The sequence below is a fragment of the Pan troglodytes genome, chromosome 14 (genome assembly GCF_028858775.2).
Source record: "Pan troglodytes isolate AG18354 chromosome 14, NHGRI_mPanTro3-v2.0_pri, whole genome shotgun sequence".
Taxonomy (NCBI): domain Eukaryota; kingdom Metazoa; phylum Chordata; class Mammalia; order Primates; family Hominidae; genus Pan; species Pan troglodytes.
Window position 1 is genome coordinate 54,901,673 of NC_072412.2, and position 12,775 is coordinate 54,914,447.

Here is a 12,775-nt window from a genome sequence, read left to right on the forward strand (position 1 = left end):
TGTGTGGTACCTTTTATTTAGTCAGTCTTCATTTAAATGTGTGCTTTTGAAATCACTAAATATGACCTTTTCAGAATTCAATTCTCACAGTATTTACAGTGAACTTTGTGCAAACAAATCCCCCTTTGTGCAAAGGGGGAGCTTCCTGCTCCCCCTTTCACATTAATAACTTACAAATTCAGATCACAACAAAGCCCCAGACTCTAGTTTTCTGTTTGAAAGGTACTGAGCTGGGATAATGGGTTGCTAGGAAAGAGCTAATGCAAGCCCAAAGGAAATAAAATGTTTTCTTTATCAGAAAAGAATAATAACAAGGCCTCACTCTCCAAAGGAAAACAGACGTCCCAAGATGTTGTGGAACAGTATTAAGTAACCAAATACAATTCCAATGGTTATTTCACCTTCATTTTTTATACTTACACTCATCTCTTTTAATTAAATAAGCGAAACCAGAAAAGTGCAATTCGAAGGGACTCTGAACTGTCAGGGAATGTTATAAAAGTAATCTGACGTCAGTGACTAAAGAGTGCGGGTCATCAGGCTGCCGGCCGGCCTCCTGCAAGGGCACTGGCCAGGGAGGCCACAGCTGCCAAAGCGGGGAGGTGCGCCAGGCCCCACATCACCTGCCTCGGGGTCCATGCCAGGCAAGAAAGAAACACACAACTGGACCTAGCCAAGGGTGGTGCCCTGCCAGGTTAACTCTTCAGGTACAAAATCTACAAAGGGGATCAGTCCTGGAGAACACATTTCTCTTCCCCTCTCTAGGCAGAGAAATACCTGGCTGAAGAAAAACTACATGACACTCAAGTAATGTATAAGGGAGGGTTCCTGTGGAAGGCAACGATTCATGATTTAGAAACTGAAGTGTAAAAAATACAGATCAACAATTGTGCCTTTCATTCTTGTAAAATATCGCTTTAAAATCCCGTTTTAGATGCTTGATGTCTGAAACGAAACCACGGCCTTTTAAAATATTTTTGATTCCAAGCCTTTTTATAAGGAAGAGGAATTAACACCTCAATCATCCTAGTCACAAGAGACTATTCAGGACCAAAATTCTATGTGTTCACTAAAGACTGTGATGGGCAATTATAGAATGACAGCTTATTAGAAAAAAACATTGCTTTTATCAACATCTGATACAATGGCTCTGAAAAAATTTATTGATGGATCTGAGAATTTTTTCACACATGAATCATTTCTCCTTCCAATGGTTATTGATACTGATAGAAGTTCCCCACTGAGACTCCCTGGACCCATGGTTTGTGCCTGCTGGGCATCCCACTATGCTGATTCCTACTCTTAAAGACACAGCAGAAAGCATTCACCCATGACCATTATGAAGGAAATATTCTGTCCCTCACTCACCCTCTGGAAGTTAATATGGAACAGCAGTGACTCTATCCAGAGCCACATGTTCACAGTTCTCTAGCAAGCAGGTTACACCCTGTGGGTCCCCTATTCCCCGTGACCCTTCTTGACCCATCCTCTTCCTGCTCAGTTGCTCCCCTACTCACCTGGACTGCGGGAGGCATGGGCGCGCCCACTGAGGCCATGCTGAGGAGCTGGGATGGAATGCAGGACAGGGAGAGAGGGGAGACTGAGCTGAGAGGGAGCACTGGATCCTGGGAGGTGTGGATGCACTGATTACAGTCCAAAGACATTGGCAGCAACAAAGGACACACAATGACTGAAAACATTAACGTTACCTTCTGGGATCTCTCAGTGCCCTGAGCGATCTGTGTGTCTACCTACAGATGGGCAAAGCATTTTTGCACCCTGGCCCCATTCCCAGTTCTCCCCTGAGAACTCAGTCCTCCTTGAAGACTTGGTGATGCCTGTCAGTTGAGCTCCCATTTAGCGGCTCATGGTGCCCAGGGGCTCACATCTGCAAGTTAAAATTGCTTTTATCAACATCTGATACAATGGTTCTGATTTCACATAAATAATCACAGACTTGACTAAAATGAATATATTATTCTAGGTTAATTTTTTTCCATTCAAATGTTTATACTCCATCTACCCAGAACAATTACAACAGAAAAAATAGGCACCTCCAAAGTCTTCCCAAGAATGATGACTTTCTGAAATGACACACTGTACAAATTGGACAAATGAGACGACTGACTGTGACAGGGGCCGGGGAGCTCTTCAAGGGGCCGTTTTCTTCAAGTCTCGGATCTGTTTAATCAAGTAGTTCTTCTCGTCAGCGAACTGCTCATCATCCGTCCTTTCTTTTTGGAAGCTGCTCAGAAACTCAATGAGTTTGGGCTGATTTTTTAACAGGATCTCCACAATAGGCTGTGTTTTGTGAGGACTGGCCACAAACACCTGAAACAAAAAGAAACAAATACTTAGGAGTGCAAGCCAGGGACCTCACCCACGCTACTCGCGTTTCATGCGTGACTGATATTATTAATGCATAGAAGCCCCTGACTCTAATTCTCAGTGAGGGTGATCAATACAGTCACACATCACATAACGACGTTTCAGTCAACAACAGACCATGTATACGACTGTAATCCCATAGCACCATAATGGAGCTGAAAAATTCCCATTGCCTTGTGATATCGTAGGTCAGTGCATTTACTCATGTGTCTGTGGTGATGCTGGTGTAAACAAACCTACTGCCCGGCCAGTTGCATAAAATTCAAGCCCATACAATTATGCACAGTGCATAATACTTGATAATCAACGACGATGGTACTGGTTTACGTATTTACTATACTATACGTCTAATCATTATTTTAGAGTATATGCCTTCTACTTAGTAAACAAAAAGTTAACTGTAAAACAGCCTCAGGCAGGTCCCTCAGGAGGTATCCAGAAGAAGGCACTGTTATCGTAGGAGGTGACAGCTCCATGGGTGTTATGGCCCCTGCAGACTTTCCAGGGGGACAAGATGTGGAGGTGGAAGCAGTGATACTGATGATCCTGACCCTGTGTAGGCCGAGGCTAATGTGAGTGTTTATGTCTTAGTTTTTAACAAAGAAGTTTAAAAAGTAAAAAATAAAAAACTTTAAGCATAGAAAAAGCTTATAGAATAAGGATATAAAGAAAGAAAATGTTTTTGTACAGCTGTATAATGTGTTTGTTTTAAGCTGTGTTATTGCAAAAGAGTAAAAAAGTTTTTAAAAAATTAAAAAATAAACTTTTTATAAAAGTAAAAAGTTACAGTAAGCTAAGGTTATTTTTATGTATTTATTTATTTATTTTTGAGACAGGGTCTCACTCTGTTACCCAGGCTGACGTGCAGTGGCACCATCATAGCTCACTGCGGACTGGAACTCCTGGGCTCAAGCGATCCTCCCACCTCAGCTTCCCCAGTAGCTAGGACTACAAGTGCATGCCACTGCACCTGGCTAATTTAAAAAGTTTTTCGTAGAGACAGGTCTGACTATGACTGCCAAGGCTGGTCTCGAATTCCTGGTCTCAAACAATCCTTCCACCTTGGCCTCCTAAAGCTGTGGGATTACAGGCATGAGCCACCATGCCTGGCCCTAAGGTTAACTTATTATTAAAGCATGAAAAAAAATTTTTATATCAATTTAGTGTAGTCTAAGCAGTGTTTATGAAGTCTACAGTAGTGTACGGTAATGTCCTAGGCCTTCGCATTCACTCACCATTCAATCCCTGACTCCCCCAGAGCAACTGCCAGTCCTGTAAGCTCCATTTATGGTAAGTTCCCTATACAGGTGTACCATTTTTTCTCTTTTATGCCATATTGTTACTGTTATCTTTTCTATGTTTAGATACCCAAATACCATTGGGTTATAATTGCCTGCAGTATTCAGTATGGTAACATGCTGCACAGGTTTGTGCTCTAGGTGCAACAGCCCACACTATATAGCCTAGGTGTGTGGCAGGCTCCACCACCTAGGTCTGTGTAAATGCACTCTGTGATGTTCCCACACAAAGGACATCGCCTAGTGAGCATGTTTCTCAGAACGACTCCCTGCTGTTAAGCGCCACAGGCCTGCACTTCACCTTTCCTATCACTCTCCTAAGTCACTAGCTAGGAGCACGTGGGAGCTATCTATGAATATTTCATATTTGACTTTGTTTTACTTTTAAATATTTGTTCTTAACTATAAAATCTTTCAAACAGAAAATAACATAACAAATCCAGTATACTTACCTCACAAATTGAATAGATTTTACCATTGTGCCTCAAGAGTCTCTTTTTAAACAAATAAAACATTACAAATGGAACCAAACCCTCACCTTCCACCTTTCCCCTCCCACCTCCAGCAGTGTGCCACCATCTCTGGGCACATTTTAATCCTTATCCTCCTATTACATAGATATTTAAACATAAACAACATATAGTATGAGTGAGCTTATGATTTTTAAACATAATTTATTTTTTGAACACATAATATCATCACCTAGTTCAAAATTCAAAAAGGACAAACGTGAATAGTCCTCCTCTCACCTTCCCTCCCTGGAGGTCACCAATGTCACTGTTTGTTACATATGTGAAGCTTTAAAAATTACAACTGCCGGGCCAGGCGCGGTGGCTCATGCCTGTAATACTAGTACTTTGGGAGGCCGAGGTGGGCGGATCATGAGGTCAGGAGATCGAGACCATCCTAGCTAACACGGTGAAATCCCATCTCTACTAAAAATACAAAAAATTAGCCGGGCGTGGTGGCGGGCGCCTGTAGTCCCAGCTACTCGGGAGGCTGTGGCAGGAGAATGGCGTGAACCCAGGAGGCAGAGCTTGCAGTGAGCTGAGATCGCGCCACTGCACTCCAGCCTGGGCGACAGAGTGAGACTCCGTCTCAAAAAAAAAAAAAAAAAAAATTACAACTGCCCAGGTCCTACCTCCCAGATACGTCAACTCAGCAGGTCTGTGATGAATGTCTAGCATTCTGTATTTCTATGAAGTTCCACAGAGATTCTTATGTGAACTCCTGGTGGAAACCACGATCTGATACTGACTGGTGCACTATTTTGTAAAAGACACACTCCTTAGTTACTGCTACATACATGACCAAATGACCAGAATGCAAATCAAAGTGTCTCTGAGCCCTACAGAGCTCTCTGGTGTGATGGTCTAGCCTCCTGCCTCTGCCTGGCACCCCCTCTGCCCATCCATCCCTGTCCCATAGCTGTGCAGTGCCCAACTCTACAGGGAACACACTACGAAAGGGCTTAGTTATGGAGCAGTGGGGGTTTCATGGCGAAGCCTTTAAGGTTCCTCCACCCTAGCAAGTGTGGGGAAGGAGAAAACTACCCTAGGATGTTGAGTACCAATGTGGGGAATACAAGACTGCAGAGGCTCCCATCCCAGGAGGTGGCGATGACATTACATTTCCGGGTTTGGAACAGGAAGGCTCATGGTGTGGGCGGCATGAGAGCTAGTCCATGAGTCAGGCAGAGAATGTTTACACGTGGTGGTAAGAAAAGCAGCATTCCAGGAATACTGAATTGTCCCACTGCAGGCTCTGAGGTGGGCGGGACAGGACGTGGGAGCAACAGTAAGAATGAGTAAGGGAACGTGGGAGCTAAGGCAGCGCCGGCTCTGGAACCTGGGTTCAAATTCCACCTCTCCTACATGTTAGCAGTGTGTCCACCAGCAAAGTTTTGTTATCTAGAAATAAAAGGACCTCTGCCTGTCTGGGTGGGGAGAATGTGCTGGAGAACATCAGCAGCTTCAGCACAAGTAAGTCTCCTGAAAGCCTTCTGTTGTCACTGTACGTGGGGAGTCGTGCTTGCTGGAGGCAAAGTGCCTGAACTGAATTCAAGGCCTCGTCACTGCCCCATCACCCTAATTCTGGTCAACTGTACACACGACCGTGGGCAGCCAGTTCATAGCCCTCCCAGCTGGTTGTCTTCATTCATGGGGCTAAGTGTTTCACACTCATCAAACACTTAACCCTCACAACAGCCCTGAAGTATAAGAGCTGTTATCCTCATCTGTTAATAAGGAAACAGGCTGAGTCATATTAATAAACTTGACCGCATAGTAGTATGGTTAACAGCGCAGATTCAGAAGCACACAGCCTGGGCCCAAATCCTAGCACCACCTCTTATTAGCTTTATGATTTCACAAAACTTGTTTACCTCTCTGTACCTCAGTTTCTTCATCTGAAAAATGGGGATGATAACAGTACCTGAGTGCCATTAGGTAACTGTGAGGCTTAATGAGAACAGTATATGTATTCTACTCCATGCATTCAAATGGTACATGGCACACAGCACGCACCATTCAAATGCATGGAGTAGAACACATACATTGTTGCAAAATTGCTTTTGCCAGGCTCACAGAACTAGCAAGGGCTGAAGCTGAGATTAATCCCAGGATGCTTGTTCTGAGAACTGATGAAATGTGACATTTTACCAGGTGAGGTTCAGAACTAGAAATCAAAGCCCACAAATCTGATACTCAGTTCATTTGGCCAATTTAGTTCTGAAATTGTTCATAAATATGATATATAAATTCTTCATGTTTCTGTTCTTTCCATCAAAGGTCATGGACTCACTCACACAGCAAGCGCTAAGGAATACAGAACCCTCTCTGGGAACACTGCACGTCCCTGTGGTCATGAGTGGCTCATGATGAGACAGTCTCTTGGCAGCCCACATGGCTTACTTACAGTGAGCCCACCGCTCAGCCAGGCCAGGGGACCCATAACAGAGAAGGAAAAGGGTTTCTTAAGCTTCTGCTTGGTGGGTCTACAGCCATGGGGTGACAAGGAGGAACTGACCTTTGACCTTCTGGGTTATAAAGTATCCTAGGCTCCTCTGAAACAACCAATGGGAAATAGAAATCACAAAGAAAATTAGAAAACACTTTGAGACAAATGAAAACAAAAACAAAATATATCAAAACTCATAAGATGCACCAAAAGCAGTGCCCAGGGGGAAATTTATAGCTATAAATGCCTACATTAAAAAAGAAAGATCTGGACTGGGTGCGGTGGCTCACGTCTGTAATCCAGCAGCGTGGGAGGCCAAGGCGGGCGGATCATGAAGTCAGGAGTTTGAGACCAGCCTGACCAACATGGTGAAACCCTCTGTCTACTAAAAATACAAAAATTAGCCGGGCATGGTGGTGTGCGCCTGTAAGCCCCAGCTATTCAGGAGGCTGAGGCAGGAGAATGGCTTGAACCCAGAAGGCGGAGGTTGCAGTGAGCCAAGATCGTGCCATGGCACTCCAGCCTGGGCAACAGAGCAAGTCTCCATCTCAAAAAAAAGAAAAGAAAAGAAAAGAAAGATCTCAGATTAGTAACCTAGTTTTATAGCTTAAGGAACTAGGAAGAGAAGAACAAACTAAACCAAAGCAACATAAGGAAGGAAATAATAAAACTTAGAGCAGAGATAAACAAAACAGAGAACAGGAAAATGACAGAATCAATGAACCCAAAAGTTGGTTCTTTGAAAAAAATTAATAAAATTGATAAACCTTTAGCTAGATTGACTAAGAAAAGAAAGAAGACTCAAATGCTAAACATTACTAATGGCCTTATAGAAATAAAAGGGGATTATGAGAGATGCTATGAACAATTATATACTAAAAAATTAGATAACCTAGATGATGACATGGCCAAATTCCTAGAAACATGCAGACTACCCAACTGACTCAAGAAGAAACAGAGAATCTGCAGACCTCTGACAAGAGATCAAATCAGTAACTTCCAACAAAAAAGAGACCAGGACCAGATGGCTTCACTAGTAAATTCTACCTAACATTTAAAGAAGAATTAACACAAATCTCTCTCAAATTCTTCTGAAAACTGTAAGAAATGGGAACACTTCCTAACTTATGATATGAGGCCAGTATTACCCAAATACCAAAGCCAGAGAAAAACAACACAAAAAAACTACATACCAGTATTCTCTATGAATAAAAATGCAAAAAATCCTCAACAAAATACTAGAAAACCAAGTCCAGCACTATATCAAAAGGATTCTATACCATGACCAAGTGGGATTTATTCCCCAGAAATACAAGGGTGGTTCAACATAAGCAAATCAATCAATGTAACACATCACATATACTGGGTTAAACTGTGTTCCCCAAAAAGATATGTTCAAGTCCTAATTCTCAGTATCTGTGAGTGTGATTTTATTTGGAAACACAGACTTTCTTTACAGATGTACTCAAGATAAGATGAGGTCAATACTGGCTTAGGGTGGCTTTACTCCAATGACTGGTGAACTCTGGACACAGAGACGCTTAGGGATATAGAGGAGAATGCCATGTGAAGATGGAAACAGAGATGCTTCTATAAGCCAAGGAGCACCAAGGACCTCTGGCAACCACCAGAAGCTGGGAGAGAAGCAAGGAAGATTCTCCCTGAGAGTCTCCAAAAGAAGTCAATGCTGCCAACACCTTGATTTTGGACTTCTGGCCTCCAGAACTGTGTTTTCTGTTGTTTTAAGCCATTCGGTCTGTGGTACTTTGTTATGGCAGCCTAGAAAACTAACACAAGTGTACCGCATTAGCAGAATATAGGGAAACCACATGATCTTCTCAATTGATACAGAAAAAGAGTTTGATAAAATCCAACACCTTTTCATGATAAAAACACTCAACACGGAGGCTGGGTGCAGTGGCTCACACCTCTAAACCCAGCACTTTGGGAGGCCGAGGTGGGCGAATCGCTTGAGCCCAGATATTCAAGACCAGCCTGGGCAACATGGCGAAACCCCCTCTCTACAAAAAATATAAAAATTAGCCAGGTGCCGTAGTGCACACCTGTAGTCCCAGCTACTCGGGAAGCTGAGGTGGGAGGATCAATTGAGCCTGGGAGGTTGAGGATGCGGTGAGCTGTGATGGTGCCACCGCACTCCCACCTGGGCAACAGAGTGAGATGCTGTCTCAAAAAACAAACAAACAAACAAAAAACACTCAATATAGGACATTTGGATATTCACATGCAAAAGACGAAGCTGAGCCCTTATCTTACTCTAAATAAAAAGTAAAATCAATCAAAGACCTAAATATAAGAGCTAAAATTTTCACAGGAAAATACAGGGTAAATTTTCATAATGTTGGATTTGGCAATGGTTTCTTAGATATGACACCAAAAATACAAGCAATGAAAGAAAAAACAGGTAAACTGAACCAAATTGAAAACTTTTGTATATCAAAGGATACTATCAAGAGAGTGAAAAAAACACACAGAATGGGAGAAAATATTTGCAAATCATATATCTGATCAGTGTCTTGTATCCAGGATATATAAAGAACTCTTACAACTTAACAACAACAACAGAAAACCCATTGCAAAAAGGGGAAAAGAACTTGAACAGACATTTCTCCAAAAAAGATATACAAATGGCCAATAAGCACATTTTTAAAATCCTCAAAATCACTAGTCATTATGGAAATGCAAGTCAAAATCACAATGAGATACCACTTCGCACCCACTAGGATGACTGCAAAAACAAAACAAAACAAAAAAACAAAAACAAAAAACTCTGACAGTAACAAGTGTTGCAAAGATGGAAGGAGATAAATTAAAACCCTGGGCCAGGAATGATGGCTCATGCCTGTAATCCCAACACTTGGGGAGGCTAAGGTGGGAGGATCACTTGAGCCCAGGAGTTCAAGTTCAAGACCAGCCTGAGCAACACAGCAAGACCCTGTCTCCACAAAAAATTAAAATATTAGTTGGGCATTGTGGTGCACATGGTAGTTCCAGCTGCTCAGGAGGCTGACGCAGCAGGATTGCTTGAGCCCGAGAAGTTGAGGCTGCAGTGAGCTGTGATCACACCACTGCATTCCAGCCCGGGTAACAAAGCAAGACTGTGTCAAAAAAAAAAAAAAAAAAAAAGAAAGAAAGAAAGAAAGAAAGAAAAGAAATTGTTGCTGGTGGGAATATAAAATGACACAGCCTCTGTGGAAAATTGGCTGTTCCTCAGTAAGTTCAACAATGAATTACCATATTACCGAGCAACTCCTTTCCTAAAAATGGAATACATTGTTCAAACAAAAACTTGTGTAGTAGTGTTCATAGCAGCACTATTTACAATAGCCAAAAGGTGCAAACAACCCAAATGTCCATTAACTGATGAATGGATAAACAAATTTGTGGTATACCCATGCAATGGAATATTATTTGGCCATTTAAAAGAACGAAGTACTGGGCCGGGTGCAGTGGCTTACACCTGTAATCCCAGAGGCCAAGGCAGGTGGATCACTTGAGGTCAGGAGTTCATGACCAGCCTAGCCAACATAGTGAAACCTTGTCTCTACTAAAAATACAAAAATTGGCTGGGTGTGGTGGCGGATGCCTGTAATCCCAGCTACTCGGGAGGCTGACGCAGAAGAATCCCTTGAACCTGGGAGATAGAGGTTGCAGTGAGCCGAGATCGTGCCACTGTACTCCAGCCTAGTGACACAGCAAGACCCTGTCTCAAAAAAATTAAAACAAAATAAAAAAAGAATGACGTGCTGATGGATCATGCTACAACATGGATGAGCCTTGAAAACAGTGTATGAACAAAACACCACACAAAAGGCCACACACTGTATGATTCTATTTATATAAAATATCTGGAATAGGCAGATCCATGGAGCCAGAAAGCAGACTAATGATCGCCAGGGGATGGAGGTGAGGGGCAATGGGGAATGACTGCTTACTGAGTACAGGGTTTCCTTTTGGGATGATGAAATGTTCTGGAACTAGATATTGGTGACAGTTGTACAACATCGTAAATACACTAACTGTTACCGAATTGTACACTTTAAAATGGTTAATGCTGAATTTTATGTTATGTGAATTTTACCACAATAAACTAAAATTGTTACTTATATTTAAAAAAAAAAAAGGGACTCCAGGCCTGTTTATACAAACTGCCTGATGTTTATGTAATACCTATCAGAAATGTGTGGCTGCTCTGGTTACCATTTGTTTACAAGGGAGTTGCTGTGAAGTTTTAGCTAAAAATTGCCTGGCATTTTGTGGTGACCACATAAATAACTCATGACAGTCTTTCTTTCTAAAAAAAAAAAAAAAAAAAGATTAACTATAATAGACAAACTGATGTTGCAAACCAAAATAAATGTAAAATGTACTGGAATTTGCAGACAGGCATCACTGGTTCAATTCCACTGAATTCATTCACTGTACCATAAACCTAAGGAAAATGCTAAGTTTGTGCCCAGGTTTTAAATTTTTTCTTGTTTTTATTTTTTATGGCTTCTGAACTCTGCCGCCTCTAAAAGTAGTTGCTGACTGGAGTCAGCTAATGCAATAGTGCATGATTCCCTTGGGGCAGCCAGCACACTGGTCAAGGCCTGAGATTAACGCACTGATGATAAGAAACACACTTCTAATTCAAGGTATATGGAAGCAAGTCTTTTGAATATTATGTCCAGGGTAGAAATTTTTTTGGTTGTCTTTGTTGTCCCCGTTTTTAAAAAAATGTAATTTTCAAACCACCCCCAAACAAATGAAACTACCCAGGACTTCTCCTTTTAGAATGCCGCCTTATTGCCTGTATCCCTCAGTTTACATAACATGCCTGAGAGATGGGATTTGTGGAGTTCTCAGGCGTGGTGAGAGGAAGGCAAATATCATGACCACAACTCAAATATTTTTAGTTTAGAAGACTGAAAATATTGCACTCTCCATTTTAAAACTGAATGCATTTCATGGAAAATAAAATATCTACATCTTACACACATATCCATTAATTTCATTCAAATTCTATTTTGCCAACAGGGATTGAGCCAGACAAGGTATGGGGAGGTTAGTCTTCTGCGTTGCTGAACTCACTGCCTTTGATGCGTGCTGCAAGCCTGGAATGCTCTGTATATGCTCCTGTTACGGTTACGTGGAAGCTACTCCAAGAAAAATCCCACCCCATCGAAGTGTCAAATAAGGCAACCATGTCCTTATTCATATGACTACACATCTGAGTAATAATTTAGAATATTTTGACACAATACTTGCTAGTACTGATCAGAGACAATTAACTTTTTCCTGTTTAAGAAAGGACTTGATTGTTAAATCTGCAAGCTGGTTGGGTGTCTATAAGCATCACTGGGCCCACGACAGAATTAGACTGGACCCCACTGCACATCAAGGGAGGAAGAAAAGCCCCAGGAAGGAAGTGGGGGTGGTGGAGGCCAGCAGCCTGAAAGTACAGGATGCTCTAAAAACCTCTAGAATCTCCTGAAATCCTCCTTCTCACTGCCACCATTCTTACCATCACTCTGATTACACAAGTGATACATGTGGAAAACTAGTGAAATAAAGAAAAGCACAAAGAAGAAAGTAAAAAAATCACTGACATAATTCCTCCACCCAGAGGTAACCCCTGTGAATATCTGGTGTATGTATGTGCAGCATTTTTTTCTTGTGCACGTCGCTATTTGTAGAAATATTTTAAACAAAACTGGGCTTGCATTCTGTACATAGTACTTTGTAACCTACTTTTTCCTTAATAATATGTTTTTTAATGCTTGTAGATTCTTCTTACATTACATGCGATGATCGCCATTTCAAAAAGATAGATATCGTCTGCTGCAGGCATTGTGCTAAACAGTTCATACGAATTGTATTCTTTTATCTTGACAACGGCTCTGGGAGGAAAATACAATTTTTCCCCAATCTCCAGGTGAGGCTGAGAGAAGTTAAAGCAGCATCCCTGACCACTAGGCTGTATGTGCAGCGTGCGCCTTCCGGGCTGTGCTGGGTGCTTCCGCTAGTGACTACACGACAGTGTGGCTGCCAGCTTCGCCCTCTCCATGTGTGGCAGTGACCGACTATTTCGTTCAAATGTTCTTAACTACTTATCTAAAGGTAGGGGCAAG

At 42.0% G+C, this 12,775-nt stretch overlaps 1 protein-coding gene across 28 annotated transcripts in view; it reads right to left on the reverse strand.

Moving 5' to 3' along the window:
• CAB39L (calcium binding protein 39 like) overlaps positions 1 to 12,775 on the reverse strand; it is a 137,828-nt gene continuing 125,053 nt past the window's right edge. For 20 of the 28 annotated variants that reach the window (XM_001154198.5, XM_016925722.4, XM_001154367.6 and 17 more), the window contains one exon: positions 1 to 2,331. In XM_001154198.5, the coding sequence (XP_001154198.1) occupies positions 2,152 to 2,331 (180 nt within the window). In that variant the 3' untranslated portion in view covers positions 1 to 2,151. The remainder of the gene's footprint in view (positions 2,332 to 12,775) is intronic. The other 8 variants (XR_008538683.2, XR_008538681.2, XR_010150709.1 and 5 more) reach the window with 1 other exon arrangement.